Here is a 15812-nt window from a genome sequence, read left to right on the forward strand (position 1 = left end):
TTTCCCTGGGAGAGATCAAAGACAGTTCTAGGAAAGTTCAAAGGTTTGTCCCAATTAAGCAGAATCAGAGGCTTGCAAGTTTTCAGCTTGCTAGCCCATAACATCCATCCTAGTCTGACTCTATAGGCTGTTTGTCCCTGCCAAATCCCGAGTTGACCATTTTTCTGATTTCCATAAGCTCCTTCAAGAGCTAGTGGTACTGTACAAACAAATCTTCACTGCCTCGTATTGGTCACTTGGCATTCTGAGTAACTGCTACAGTGTAAGCCCAGTTGAGCTTCCCTAGTCACTATCATGGAAGAACACAGCTTTCATTTCCTCCAGCAGCTACTCCACCAGAACCACTTGCTGTTGTGGCTATGGAGGAAACCTGTACATATATGGGCACAAAAAGAAACTGGGGGCTCTACCCAGTTCATCAAAAGATGACCACTTCCTAAGGATCCTAAACTGCTACATTGTTGACTGCACTAAGGAAAATCCCTCAGTGGAAACAGAGAGGTAAAGATTCAGTGTGCCCCTTGTTTTGTCAGGAGGAGCTCTAAACTCTTGGTGGTCTTCATTCTTTAGTGCTTGCAGCTTTCCCAAAATTGAGTGGCTCTTTGGAATCCTGCCAGTTATTTGTGACCTGGATTGGTCACTGTCGGAGACAGGATGCAGAGCTTAATGGACATTCAGTATTCTATGTTCTTATGGGATTTGTGAGAAAACCCAATCCAAAGAAGATGTTTTTGAAGTCTTGGTGACAAAAAATTATATTCTGAAAGCTTTGTGAAAAATGAACTATGAATGGTCCCACACATGTGGGCAACTACTCTAGAAAGCTCTTAGGTTATTTATTTTTTTCCCCCATATCTAGCACTATCAGATGTCATCCACTTGTGAGGACAGCATAATCTGCTTGTTTTGGAAGATAAATGAGTTTTAACTATGCAATGATATGGCAGTTTTCAACTTGATCCTCTGGAGAACATCTAAAGCCTTACATGTTTCAAGTCATTTTTAATAGCATTGGTAGATTATGGATGATCACTTCAGATTTGGAGTTGAGGGCAAGGGATGTGATTTGTAAGAGGGTAAGTTGAGATTGGTGGGGGGAACAAGGGATTGGCATGTAGTATGTATGATCAGCATGGATATGTTCAACTATCACATGTCTTTGTTTCTTTTCCTCAGCTAAAGTCCCATTTCCATTAACACTGCGCTTCAAGCCCATGTTACAGCGTGGAATTGAGCTGCTCTCCCTTGATGCCTCCTGGTAAGACTTGTGGGACTCACTTGGAAGGAGGGGACAGCAGTAGTAAAGGCTATTAACTGCATTTCCTGAGAGAAGCTGCCTCAAAGTCTTTCCTTTAATCTGTATTTGACAGTCTTTCTTTCTTGGATTGCAGGGTGAGTTCTGCCTCCTGGTATTTCCTGAATGTCTTTGGGTTGCGCAGCATGTACACGCTGCTGCTGGGACAAGATAATGGTAACCAGTTCCTCCTATGCTAATCCAGCCATATCTTTCACCATCTCAGACTCATCCCTAGCTCTATTTACTTTCCTGCCCAGCACCAACTGTCTGACACCTTGCATAAACCACTTTTCCATTTCTTCTGGTCCCTAACTGTATTAAGGGGCAACCATTTTCCCTCTCCTCTACAAAAGCTATGTTTATTTGAATTATCCTTCATTAAGGATATTAATTATAGTGCAATAGGTGTGTTGTTCTGGACAGATAATATCCACATGCTTAGGAGCTGTGCAGAATGAATTCCACTCCAGCTTTTGAATCCCTTCTCCTGCTACTCCCTTCAGGTTTTCCTTCTGTACGTGAACCAGAAGGTGTCTTTATGATCAGCTCTGAATATTTCTTTATTTTTTTGTGGTTTTTTTTTTTTTTTTTGTGAATTTGACAGCTTTCGGTGCTTAGAGCTCCCCTTTTTCAGTGCTCTGCCAATGTGGAAGAGAAACAGTCTTGAGGTCTGCAGCTGACAGGCCAATCCCTCTGTGGTATATTATATTATGTATTATATATTATATATTATTATATTATGTACATCGCTTAGAATGTTTAAATGTTTAAATAGGCGATATATCAAGAGTTAAATAAACTTGAAACTTGAAACTTGTACTTGTTGCCCGGCCTGCAGAATCCTTTTGGAGCTCTGGGTCTGTTCCCCGGGTAGCATTACTCACTTACTGAGTACAGGCTGTCAGGCATCTGTAGGGGGGCGCAATGGGATCCCATAGGGTGCCACCTGCATTTCACTTCCCCCCTTTCCATGTCCTTGGGGATTCAAGGCTCAGTCAGACACTGGTCCGACTGGCTGCCTGAAATTCAGCATCAGTGGTGCGGTCTTTCCAGCACAGGTCACAGTGAGTAAGGCCTAAAAGGAAAATTGCAGAGGAGGATGGCCTTTTTTTAAAAAAATTAATATTTAAATTTTTATTGAGTATAAAACAGTGAAACAGAATAAAACACTGCAAAGTATAAAACAGAAATAACAGATATGGGTACAACGTGACCCATGCATAGAACCTTTGCCAAGATCAAGTGATTTAACATTTTCCAATGAACTCCCAAACCAGCCGATAGAGAAACCCAGCCATCCGTGCCCCCGATACCAGGGACCTGACTCATCCGTCCCTCCACCAGCAATAATAAGAACTCCCACCCCTCCATTAACTCTATTGCTCCCCCAGACAATGACAAAGCCCCCCTCAGTCCCCTCACCCCCCCCCCCCCGATACAGAATGCTTAAATCAACAATCCAAGCCCCCCTATCCCCATCTCATGAAAGATCCAATTTCTGGGAAAGAACAGTCCAAGTATGCAAAGAAGACATATAATAACCTCTGCGCTTGGCCACAGACAATTCCATTTTCCCCATCATAGATAATTTCACCCTCCAGTCATTCACAGTTGGCACCAGTGTCTGTTTCCAATGATCTGCAATAAGACATTTGACAGCTGCCAGACCCATCCGCATTAGTTTAATCTGCCATTTGGTCACACATATGTTAGTCAATCCCAGTAAACAACTCTGTGGAATATGAGGTATAGCAACTCCCACCATCTAAGACAAAGTTTTCATCCCTTGAGTCCAAAGGGGGACCAATATCGCACACTCCCACCAGATATGGAGAAATGATCCTATTGCCCCATGGCAGCGCCAACATTGATCAGAAGACTGAGGATACATCTTATGAAGTTTCTCAGGAGTATAATACCAACGACTCAAGACCTTATAGGTATTTTCTTGAATCAGAGCACAAAGAGAAGCCCGGCCCACCTCCTCACAGATAATATCCCACTCTTTACTGGTGAATGTACAATGTAAGTCCCTTTCCCAGTGAGTGCGAAAAACGCACTGAGGCACCACCCGACCCTTCAAATATCGGTATACGACCGAAATGGGCCTAGGTACTCTCTGCAATATCCCCTAGACCCAACTTCTCTCCCTTTCTCTTCCCGCCTGCCTCCCTCCCTCCCCCAGGTCTACCATTTATCCCTTTTTCTTCCCAACAGTTCTCCCTTCAAGTATCTCTTTCCCTCTTCCTCCACACTACCCCAGGTCCAATTTCTCTCCCCTCAGACCATTGCCCACCATCTCTCTCTGTCCTCTGTTTTTGGTCCTATAAGCTCTCCCCTTACACCCAGTCTAGCACTTCTTTTAATACCCTCCCCTTCTGTACTTTAAAAAAAAACAACCAGTCCAAGAGGCGTCCCACCACCATGTCCAATAATTCTCTCTCTCCCTCTCCCTCCTCTCTGCCCAACAGTTCTCCTCTTTCTTCTGTGCTCCCTCCCTCTCGAGTCCCAACATGACCTTCTTCCTCCTTCCCTTCTGGCCGGCTCCCATTCTGCAATTGTTTTTCTGGTGAAAGCTGCGGGCGGTGACTAGCTCCTCACATAATTCGTGGCTGTGCTGGAAGTATTTATTTTATGGTTGTAGGCAATCCATGCCTATGCTGGATACATTCCCTTCCTTCTGTGCCTCCCGGCGAATATTTATTTTCTGGCCGGCTCCCTTGCTGCAGCCATCTGCAGGCGGCGTCGGGTCCTTGCGTGCGATTCATGGCTGATTCGGAAGCCTTCTATCTGACATCAGGGAACGCTTCTGACACAGCTGCAGATCGCGCACGAGGAGCCGACGACACCCGCAGACAACTGCAGCAAGGGAGCCGGTCAGAAAACTACCCACCAGAGGTAGGCACAGAAGGTAGGGAGAAGCTGGGCCGCACAAAACTCCTTGTTGGGCTGCGGTTTGGACACCCCTGCTCTAGATGTTTTTTCTTGTGACTATTACCTTAGTGAGAATAATATCCGAGATACAAATCCTTTCTTGCAGAGAGCCTTTCCTCAAGTTCACTGAGATCGGAGTTTCTCTGCACACCATTACATCCTTTTTGCCAAAGATTGTTTTGACTTCATATCAATCAAGAAGTCATATTACTGATGTTCCAGTCTTTTTTTTTTTAAGTTGGATGTGAGAAGTGTGCTTCTATGATATCTTGAGGTCACCAACGAGTTCAGGCTCTCTGACCGTCTTTTGGGCTCACTAGTTGGGCTAGATGAGGCATACTGGCTTTCAAGGCCATGATATCCAGATGGATCCATAGGCCATTTTATCAGCATATATTACTTGTGGGATACAATCGCCAGCCTTCATAAAGACGCATTAGACTAGAAGCATGGCTTCACTGTGGGCGGAACCTTAGGCAGTTTCTCCTGAGGAGATAGGGCAATGCCTTTGTCCAAGTTATACAGAGTGATGTAGCGACAAGAGAGGACTCTACATTTGGGTCTTCAGTGTTACAAGCTTGCACAGTGGTCCCACCCTAGATTTCTGGGACTGCTTTTGTATGTCCTGTCTGTCCAGAATGAAGCACCTATTGCATTAGAAAAAGATTAGGTTCTTAACTTGCTAATATCTTTTCTAGTAGATAGATATTACATTACATTACATTAGTGATTTCTATTCCGCCTGTGCCTTGTGGTTCTAAGCGGATTACAAATTAGAAGATATCTGGACATATCCAGGAGAGTTACATAACAAGGAAGAGAAAATATATCAGGTTGCAATAGAGAATAACATCACTTTCAGATATGTCTTTCTAGAGCCTCGAGCCTCACCCCATCAGTTATCTTCTGTGCCAGCCTGCCTACTGTCTCAGTCAGAAAGTTCAAATTCAGATTGATATTTGGATGTCAGCGAGTCTTTAAGGGTTTAAAGACTAATACACATTGGGGCTATATTTGAGCTACATGTTTCTTTTTGATTGTTTAATGGCAATGTTTAACATGTTATGATTTCAGGCAGAACCGAGTTGTAGTTAGTGAAGTTTCCCCGTACCCCTCCTTCACATGTTTCTATCTGGGGCTATTGGCAGCAGAGCCCTCTAGTGAAGCTTGAGTGGATTCCTTCTACATGGTTCATGAGCACGAGAATATTATCCAGCCATCCAGAATTTTCTTTACTAGAAAATTTTAGTTACTAGAAAAGATATTAGCACTAATATAACCTTTTTTCCACTAATGGAACCAAGCACATTTGCAGCTGTGGTGGTGGTGTTAGTGTGCATTTCATCAGCTGGTTTGCCACTGTTGCAGCCACATATGGCATATCTGTTCTTGGGAGTTTTGAAAAATTTGGATTCTGTTTGGTCTGCTTCTTTGTTTACTCATTAAGAATATTAATTACTCTCACAAAAGAAAGACAGTTTGATGTCAAAGTGCTTTCCTAGTTAAAACTAAGAGGTGGGTGGGTGCATGTTTGTATGTTTTGTAGATGCACCATCCATCCCATTAACATTTCCTCCCCCCTCTTTGTAGAGGAGGCAGTAGTTAATGTTGGGTTATCCTTAGTGTAGTATGATCACCTTTTTTTTTTTTTTTTTGCAGCGGCAGACCAGAGTCGAATCATGCAGGACCAGATGACAGGTGCTGCTATGGCAATGCCACCAGACCCCAACAAAGCATTTAAGGTAAGCTCTTCTCCATAATATGATGAGTAACAGCAGCCATGGCTGCTCTCTGAGAAGCAGGTAACATAGTAAATGACGGCAGATAAAGACCTGAACTGTCTATCCAGTCTGCCCATAAGTTATACCCATTAAAAAATACATGATTAGATTAACTTGTCTCTTTGATATTTCTGGGCCGTAGACTGTAAAGTCTGGTATTGTCTTAGGTTCCAAATGCTGAAGTTGCTGTCCAAGCTCACTCCAGCCTATCCAACCATCCCATTGTTTGCAGGATATCCACTGTAAAGTCTGGCCAGTAACATCCTCGTGTTCCATATTAGCGGAATTCACATTGATGCCCAGCCTACACCAAATCACCATATATGGAATACAGATCGTGCAGGTCTGTCCAATACCGGCCTTAGTTCTTTAATTTACATCCTTCATTTTCTAATTAGAGATCCTCTATTTTTATCCCATGCTTTTTTGAATTCCATCACTGTTTTCCTCTCCACCACTTCCCTCGGGAGGGCATTCCAGGCATCTATCACCCTCTCCGTGAAGAAATATTTCCTAACATTGCTCCTAAGTCTTCCTCCCAGTAACCTCAAATTATGATCTCTAGTTTTACCATTTTTTCCTTCTCTGGAAAAGATTTGATTCTATATTAATGCCTTTCAAGTATTTAAACGTCTGTATTTATATCTCCCCTATCCCTCCTCTCCTCCAGAGTATACATATTTAGGTCTTCCAGTCTCTTCTCATACTTCTTTTGGTTCAAATCTCTTACCATTTTTGTCACCTTCCTCTGTACAGCTTCAAGTCTCTTTATATCCTTTGCCAGATAGGCCTCCAAAACTGAACACAATACTCCAAGTGCAGCCTCAACCAACGACCAATACAGGGGCATCAACACCTCCCATCTTCTGCTAGTTACTCCTCTTTCTATACAGCCTAGCATCCTTCTGGCTACAGCCACCGCCTTATCACACTGTTTAGATGCCTTTTTTTTTTTTAACTTGAAAATCTTTATTAAAAGTTTTATAATATACAAGCAAAATATGGATATCAAGGCTCAATCACTCCATAGTATGTAACAAAATAGAACAGAATCAGAAATCACAATAAAGCAAGAAGAAAACATCATTGACAAACAGATATCCCCTGCAATGAATCACAAATCCCCCCACCCCTCCCAAATAAACTGAAATATACAAAGTGGACAACTCCCTGTTGTTCCTTCAGGCAGTTATCCCCACAGTAACAATTCCCCCAGCCCCAGTAAACTTAGACCAAAGTATCAATCTTGTCCATAATAACAGTCCAAGTTCGAATAGATGAAAAATAGTGCCCATGTCGTTTAGCAATGGAAAGTTCCATGGTACACAATTGATGAAATTTCAAATACCATTCTAACATAACAGGTGCCTCGGATCTTTTCCAGTAATTAGCAATTAAACATTTAGCTGCAGCCAACCCCCACCTTCGGAGTTTAGTTTGCCAAGTGTGTTCACACACATTATGGAAGCCCAGTAAACATTCTACTGGCACCAACGGGAGCACAAATTGTAACAATTGGGATAAACAGCCCACAACATGTTTCCAGAAAATTTGTAAAGGAAGACAATCCCACCAGATATGCAAAAAGGTGCCCACGGCCCCCCCCACACCTCCAACACATTGCAGAAGATCCCGGAAACATTTTATGTAACCTAGCGGGGGTATAATACCACCTGGTAAACACCTTGTAGGCATTCTCCTGTATAAGAACACAAGAGGATGCCTTTCCCACCTCAAGACAAAGTTGTGTCCACTCCCTCTCCGAAAAAGAACACCCCAAGTCCCTTTCCCAAAGGCCTTTGTATTTATGGTGAAAGACAACCGAGCCCCTAAAATATTGATAGAGAACTGAAATGGGTTTGGGCAGGTTACGAAGTGTAAGCCACAGATGTTCCAAGGAAGCCCTCTTCTTGATCGATTCCCCAGTCCAGCCCTGTGATTGAATAAAATGCCGGGTTTGGGAGTAAGCTAAAAAATCCCCCTTAGGCAAAGCTGTACTCTTCTGAAAAGCCTCAAAGGACACCAGGATCCCCCTATGAAGGACATCAGAAAACGTCCGGAGCCCTTGACGCTCCCAGCGCTGAAAAACCGAGCTCTCCCTACCCGCCGGGAAAAAAGGTTCATCCCTCAACGCCCCCAACAGCGAAGGCACCATCCCTGCTCCCCATTTCTTCCGCGTCTCACACCATATCCGCAACAGGTGAGTCAAAATAGGGTTATTCAAAGTTCTGAAAACCACCCGATCAGATAAAGAAGACCAAAGCAAGGATCTTAAAACCCGGTTACCCATTAATTGCTGTTCCAATTGTACTACACATTTTTGTTCAGCTATATCCCAATCCAACAAAAGTCTCAACTGCGCCACTCTATAATACCAGAACAAATTGGGAAGTGCTCGCCCCCCAGACTCACGAGGCAACCACAGACACTGACGAGATATCCGAGGCGGTTTCCCCTTCCAAATAAACCGAAAGAAGAGAGCATGAAGTTCTTTTAACACCTCAGACGGGAGCGGTATAGGTAATGTTTGAAAAAGAAATAATAAACGAGGCAAAATATTCATTTTAGTAACCGCTATCCGTCCCCACCAAGACAACCACAACCCAGACCACCGCTGTAAATCCGCCTTAATCTGCCTAATAATGGGGGTATAATTCAAAGTGTATAGTTGAGAAAGATCTCGAGAAATAGAAATCCCCAAGTATTTCAGCGCCCCAGAAGCCCAATGGAACGGAAATCTCCCTGACAATCCCCTTTCATCAGCAGCAGTCAAAGTGATTCCCAACAATTCCGACTTATCTGGATTGACAGTAAAACCGGACACCAGACCAAATTCAGCAAAAATGTCTAACAAAATAGGAAGGGAAAATTCAGGGTCCCGCACATATAACAAAACGTCGTCAGCAAACAACGCAAGCCGATGTTCCTGAGCCCCAATCCATACTCCTCTCAAATCGGGATGCTCACGTATGCGGATAGCTAAGGGCTCAATCGACAGCGCAAACAAGAGCCGAGAGAGAGGGCACCCCTGACGTGTACCCCGTTCAATTGAAAAAAACTCCGTGTAGCCCCCATTCTACCTAATAGTCGCCCTCGGAGATTGGTAGAACGCCCGCACCCAAGCTAGAAAGAAATCCCCACATCCCGTCCGCCATAAAAAGTCCCAACTCACCTGATCAAAAGCTTTCTCCGCATCAACTGCTAAAAGAGCTACTTTATCCAAAGTTTGCTGCGCCTCCCAGATGAGATGCAACGTTCTACGAATATTATCACTAACCTGTTGTTGTTGAATAAACCCCGATTGATCCATATGAATCAGGCTAGGCAAGCACTTCCCCAGCCGGAGGGCCAAAACTTTTGCCAAAATTTTTGCATCGGTGTTCAATAGTGAAATGGGACGATACGCCCCACAACTAGCAGGGTCTCTCCCCGGTTTAAGCAATATAGAAATACCCGCGTCTCCCATCGATGGCGGCAGCATATTACCTCCCCCTCACCCCATTAATAACCCGTACCAATAAGGGAGTTAGGAACGTCCCGATACTGTTTGTAAAAACTATTGGTGTACCCATCTAAACCCGGGGACTTTCCCAATTTCAATCTGGCAATAACCCCCAGTACCTCCCCCAAGGAGACAGGACTATTAAGATATGCTATATCAGAGTCGCCCAGGTGTGGCAACGTCACTTTATCTAAATACGCCTTGATAGATTCCAATTGTACCCCCTCCACTTTCCCATATAATTTGGTGTAAAAGGAAAGAAAAACCTTCTTAATAGCCCCATCAGTACACTGCAGCTTCCCCTCCATATCCCTAATCCGTGTAATAGCGGTTCGTGCTTGTTTCAATTTAATGTACCGAGCGAGTCGCGAGCCAGCTTTATTACTATATTCATATATCGTCTGGCGCAGTCTTAGTCTATAAAAATCAATCTCCTCCATCTGTAGAAGAGAAAGCTCATGACGCGCTCTCAAAAGCTGTGCAAATACTTCTGGGTCAGGAGAACACTGGTGTTGCCTCCCCAGAGAAATCAAAGTCTCCCAAAGGGATATAGCTCTGCTCCCGCTGTCGCTTAAGGCGTGCCCCCCATTTAATAAAGACCCCACGGATCACAGCCTTAAGAGCATCCCACAATATGGAGTCACCCACCATGCCGTTATCATTATCATGTAGATAATTAGTAATAGCCTCCCGCACCTCCCTGTCCACCCCCGTATGCTTTAACAGTGATTCATTAAGCCTCCAAAAGGCCCGATGATGCCCCACATCCCAATAGCTTTCACAAGCTATCCAGACAGGCGCATGATCAGAGATATGTATAGCTTCAATTTCAGCAGCTCTGATTCCCCCCCACTGATTACGATGAGTCCAAATACTATCAATCCTGGCATAAGAACAATGAACAGAAGAATAATGTGTATATGTCCTCTGGGACGGGTGTTGCAAGCGCCAACCGTCTATCAAGCCCAAGGAGGACATCAGGGCAAGAAAAGCTTTGCGAGAAGCTCGGGAAGATGATCAAAGTCCTCCCTGAGAGTAATTGAGCAGCACGTCAGGAGTGACATTAAAATCCCCCCCCCCAAATATACGGACCCCCCAACAAAGTTGACTAAATCTTCTTTAAGAGAGCCATAAAAGTCCGCCTGACCCCTGTTAGGACCATAAATACTAATCACAGTGATAAGACGGCCCTGCAATGTACCCTGGAGTGCCAAACACCTTCCCCCAGAATCTCTATATACCCTCAGAACAGTAAAACCCAAACCTTTGCGAATAAGGATTGCCAGTCCTCCCACCTTTTTAGCAGACTGAATACTCTGATGCGTCCATACATGTTCAAAGTGAGATGACCGCAAGACCCCCACATGTCTGGGTCTCAAATGGGTTTCCTGAAGCATACAAATATCCCATTTTAATCTATTCAATTCATGATATACTATACTACGTTTACCCGGACTGTTCAAACTGTTTACATTCCATGATCCAATAGTGAGAAGTTTACTCTTACCCCCCTCCCCCTTACCCAAAGCTGACCCCCCTCAATGAAGGTCTAGCCAGCCCTTAGAAAGTGAAAAGTACCCCAGGCGACTAACCCAAGCAGCTCCCCATGACAGCAACACAGAACCAAAAACTGCAGCAAAACAAGCCACCAGTAAAGCTAAAGAGAAACATCAGAAAGTGCAGAGTCTCTTACCAAGAGCCAGACCGGAGATAGCACACCACTCAGTACCTCTCCCAGTCCATGCCACTCAAGGTAGCCCCGGTAAAGAACAGTCGAGATAATAAGTCTTCGTCATCATCAGGTCCCCTGTTTAGCTGCTCGCTTGCCAGAGCGCAGAACTGTAGACCAAGCGCCAGGTACTCCCGAAGTGCTAGCTTTAGCAGGCACTGGCACCGTCTCTGGAACATTCACACAACCCAGCTCTTTCATAGCCAACCAGACTTCCGTGACCGTAGCCACCTTTCGAGACCTCCCATTGACAGTAAGCCAGACCCCAAAGGGGAACAGCCAGCGGTACTTGTGGCCACCATTCCTCAGCACTTACGTTACCTCCTTGAACGCCCTGCGCTTCTGTAGTGTAGACCAAGCCAGGTCCTGATAAACGCCCACTTCCAACTCATTCCAGCGAAAACGGGGGTGGCGCTGCGCCAGCTGCAAAATCTTCTCTTTAAGGGAATAATCCGCAAAACAGGCGATGATATCTTTAAAGCCAGGACCTCTCACAGGACCCAAGCTCCGATGCGCTCTCTGCAGCTTAATCTCCTCAGGCATCTCAGCTCCATCCACACCTAGTAGGCTCCGACAGAACTCTCGCACCACACTCTTGCAATCACGGTATGCCTCCCCCTCCGGGATTCCCTTAAAGCGCAGATTACACCGGCGTGACCTATTCTCAAGATCTTCCACTTGCGCTTGTAACTCCTGCAGCTCAGATGATAAATGGGCTGTGGATTATTTAACCCCGGTAACCGTGGCAGACAAGGCCTCCACGTGCTCCTCAGAGGCTGACACTCGGGCTCCCAGCTCCCCCACATCCGCACGTAGCTCCGCCAGAGCAGCTTTCACATCCACTCTCACTCCTACCATTTCATCCTTCAGGTCCTGGAACCACGTTTGGAAGGATTTGCTCACCGTTTCATCGAGCTCCCCCGATAGCGCCACAGTCCCAGCCTCAAGCAGCTCCGCCGACGGCCCCGCGGCCATTTTGAGCGAATCTCCTGCACTCCCCGGCGCCTCACTCGCTGTTTTCTCCCCTCCGTCGCCGAAATATTTGAACTTGTCTAACTTTTTCCGCGTCGCCATAGCTGCACCCGCGCGACGCGATCCTGTGAAGAAGCGTGTTTTAGCGCTAGAAGCTTGAAAAGCACTTTTTCGCCGCGGCCCCTACGGAGCTCCCGATTTAGGCAGCCATGCGCTGGGATGACGTCACTTCCCCCCCTGTTTAGATGCCTTTAAATCCTCAAACAATCACCTCAAGGTCCCCCTCTCCATCCGTGCTTATCAGCCTCTCACCTCCCAGCAGTTGGAATGGAAGACGATGATGGCTAGCTGCTAAAATGGTTAGAACATATGGGGTCAGACTTAAAGATTTAAAGTACGTATACTTTAGATGAAAAACTGCAATAGAGAAGATATAAGTTTCTTACCTATATCATGTGTTCTCAAAGGACAGCAGAACATATTCTTATATGTGGGTGAAGTAATCCTACAGAGATACTTTCTAGCGTTCTTTCTGGAAGCCACTGGACATGCTCACATCTTCCAACCTACTATTGCCCTGTGTGATCAGGGCAGTCTAATGCAAAAACTGATAGAATTCAACTAGGGGAAATGGGCAGGTATGTAAGTATATGTGCTGTTGTTCTTGGTGAACACCTGATATAAATAATTTTGCTTTCTCCAAGGACAAGGAGGATGTGATTCTTACAGGTAGAAATACCTGGCTACCTGATGACAGGTGTTAAGTGGCTTGAAAGGAGCCTTCATAAGCTAAGTCCAGACTCATTGACACTGTAAGGGGCTCGATTGGAGGTTTAAGTAAAGTGAGCAATTAAAGGCTGAGTAGAGATGGGCTTACCCTCTGCATTGAGATGATATGCTACAATTGCACTTAGGTGAACTCTTACTGAGTGCGTCTTGAAACAAGACTCTGTTTTCAAATAGTTTTTGTGTAGCACAGAAAAAGATCTAGGGCAAACCTCCTCCACTTAAAACCATATGACGTCTCGGTGGAATCTTTTCCTGGAAGCATAGATATCCTCATATAGCTGGACAAAACATCTAGCTTCTCAACATCTAAGCAGTATTGGCAAGGGACTGAAGGTTAGGATACAGAGGAGACCCCCCCCCCTTGTTCTAGGTGATAGTTGAAAGGCAGTCTAGGCTCCATAGGCCTCTTTATTCTAGTTCTAACAGTAGATGGGAACCAAGTCTGTCTTAGCCAGTATGAGCTGATCCTTGTTTATCCACTAGTTATTTCACAATATAAGGACTATTTCTTTTACTCTTAACCACCTGTGATCTCTTTTTCACTCATGCCCAGCCAGTTGTATCCAAAATGGCATTCCTAGTGGCAATCTTGCACTACTATCCAGTACTCCCGGGCACATATAGTAATGCTTGTGAGATGGCTTGTAAGTAGCGTTGAGGATTCAGCAAACTGCAAAACAGAAATACTGCAGGTTGCTGAATCCTGTAGTATTATCAAGGTGCATTAAGAGATTGCCTTTTACCATACCTTGACATCTAAATAGACGTGTGTGCTAATTTTTTTTAAGGTGCACTGAAGTGCCAAATACATCCCTAGCCTATGTGAAAATTGGGCTCATTTTATAAAGGTGTCAAACCAAAAAATAAATAAGAACACCTTCACCGGATCAGACCGAGGTCCATCTAGTCTGGTGCTCCGCACACGCGGTGGCCCATTTAGGTACTCCTTTTTGGAGACCCGACTTTACCGTATCCCTCAATATGATATGCAAGAAGGTGTGCATCCAATTTGCGTTTGAATCCCATTACAGTAGTCTCCTCCACAACCACCTCCGGGAGTGCATTCCAAGCACCCACCACTCGCTGTGCGAAACAGAACTTCCTGACATTTGTCCTGAATCTGCTGCCACTCAGTTTCAGGCTATGACCTCTTGTCCGTGTCACATCCGAAAATGTTAGCAATGCTGCTTCTTGGTCTATTTTATCAAATCCTTTTAATATTTTAAGTCTATCAAATCCCCTCTCAGTCTTCTCTTCTCGAGGGTAAACAGTCCCAGTTTCCTCAGTCGTTCTTTGTAGCTCAAATGCTCCATTCCTTTGACAAGGAAGAAGTGAGATCCGGGAAATGGGAATAGAATCCAAAATATTGGTTAAAACAGACATAAGATTTGGTCAATATCGGGTCACAAAAATCAACTCTGAGCATAAAAGCCTGCATCAGGAATCCAATACTAGAAATCAATACCAATAAGGGGCCCTTTTACAAAGCTGCTGCACTAAGCACTAGCTTATGCTTACTGCAGAGCATGCTAGGCATCCCACTGTAATTTTGGGATGTGCACATGCTAAAAATTAAAAAAAAAAATTTTTTGGGTGCAGGGGACATGTCTGGGTCAAGGAGTCAGCATGTTTTTTATGCTAATCATTGCCGTATGCCAACTAATTAGTATGTGCTTTGCACATAAGCCCTTACAGCCTATATAATAGGTAGCTTAATGTGTGGCTGAAGCCAAAAAAGCAAACAGGATGCTAGGATTTATTAGGAATGGGGTGGTAAATTGACCAAAAAATATTATAATGTCTGTTAATCCACGGTGCAATCTCGCCTTGACTATTGCATTCATTTCTGGTCACTGTATCTCAAAAAAGATATAGCGGAATTAGAAAATGTTCAAAGAAGAGCGGCCAAAATGATAAAAGGGGTAGAACTCTCATATGAGGAAAGCTTGGAAGAGAGATAGCTGAGGGGAGACAAGAGATCTACAAAAGCCTAAGTAGTATAGAACAAGTAAAACTGAATTGACTTTTTTTTACTTTTTCAAAAATTTACAGCTACTAGGGAATATTTGATGAAATACCTTTAAAACAAATAGGAAATTTTTTTTTCACTCAACAAGTAAGTTCTAGAACTCTTTCAGAAGATGTTCCTGGAGGAAAGGTTCATAATCTACTCTTGAGAAAGACTTGGGTGAAGCCTTTGCTTGCCCTGGAATTGGTAGCACGGAATGTTGCTACCATTTGGATTTCTGCCAGGTACGTGACCTGGATTGGTCACTGTGGAAACAGGATACTGGGCTAGATGGACTATTGATCTGACCCAGTGTGGCTTTCTCAGAACCCCTCCCCTCCCCCAATTTTCCCATAGGCTATAACAGCCTTATGCACTGTGACTGGTGCTGTGGATGTGCTGCAGCCTGCCTCAGCTCTAAAAGTAGCGATCTAGGAGAAGAAATCACTGTCTCAATGCAACTGTCCTCCAATGCTGAAATCTTTGGTCTGCTTGGACCCCAAGCTCCACAATAGTTTCTGCAGGCTGGCCAACAGGTAACACACAGGGATTGGTCTGTCAGCGGCAGACCTCAATTTGCTTCTTCTCCATGCATGCAGAGCTTTCTTCTGATTTGGAGCACTGAAAGTTGCCAAAATCTGTGAAAAAACCCCACCAAAAAATAAAGAAATAAACAGATCAGAGACTTCTTCCAGTTCATGTGCAGAAGGAAAAATTGAAGGGGGCAGCAAAGCCCTCTAGTGAAGGAGAAGGTGTTGAAAAGCTGGAGTGGATTCTTTCTGCCTGGTTCGTGAGCATGG

General features: G+C 44.5%; 1 protein-coding gene across 1 annotated transcript in view; it reads left to right on the forward strand.

Moving 5' to 3' along the window:
• LOC117350166 (ER membrane protein complex subunit 3-like) overlaps positions 1–15812 on the forward strand; it is a 59600-nt gene that overhangs the window by 41164 nt on the left and 2624 nt on the right. The window contains exons 5-7 of the mRNA XM_033924228.1: positions 1177–1258; positions 1392–1471; positions 5891–5973. Of these exons, the coding sequence (XP_033780119.1) occupies positions 1177–1258; positions 1392–1471; positions 5891–5973 (245 nt within the window). The remainder of the gene's footprint in view (positions 1–1176; positions 1259–1391; positions 1472–5890; positions 5974–15812) is intronic.

The sequence above is a fragment of the Geotrypetes seraphini genome, chromosome 1 (assembly GCF_902459505.1).
Source record: "Geotrypetes seraphini chromosome 1, aGeoSer1.1, whole genome shotgun sequence".
Classification (NCBI taxonomy): domain Eukaryota; kingdom Metazoa; phylum Chordata; class Amphibia; order Gymnophiona; family Dermophiidae; genus Geotrypetes; species Geotrypetes seraphini.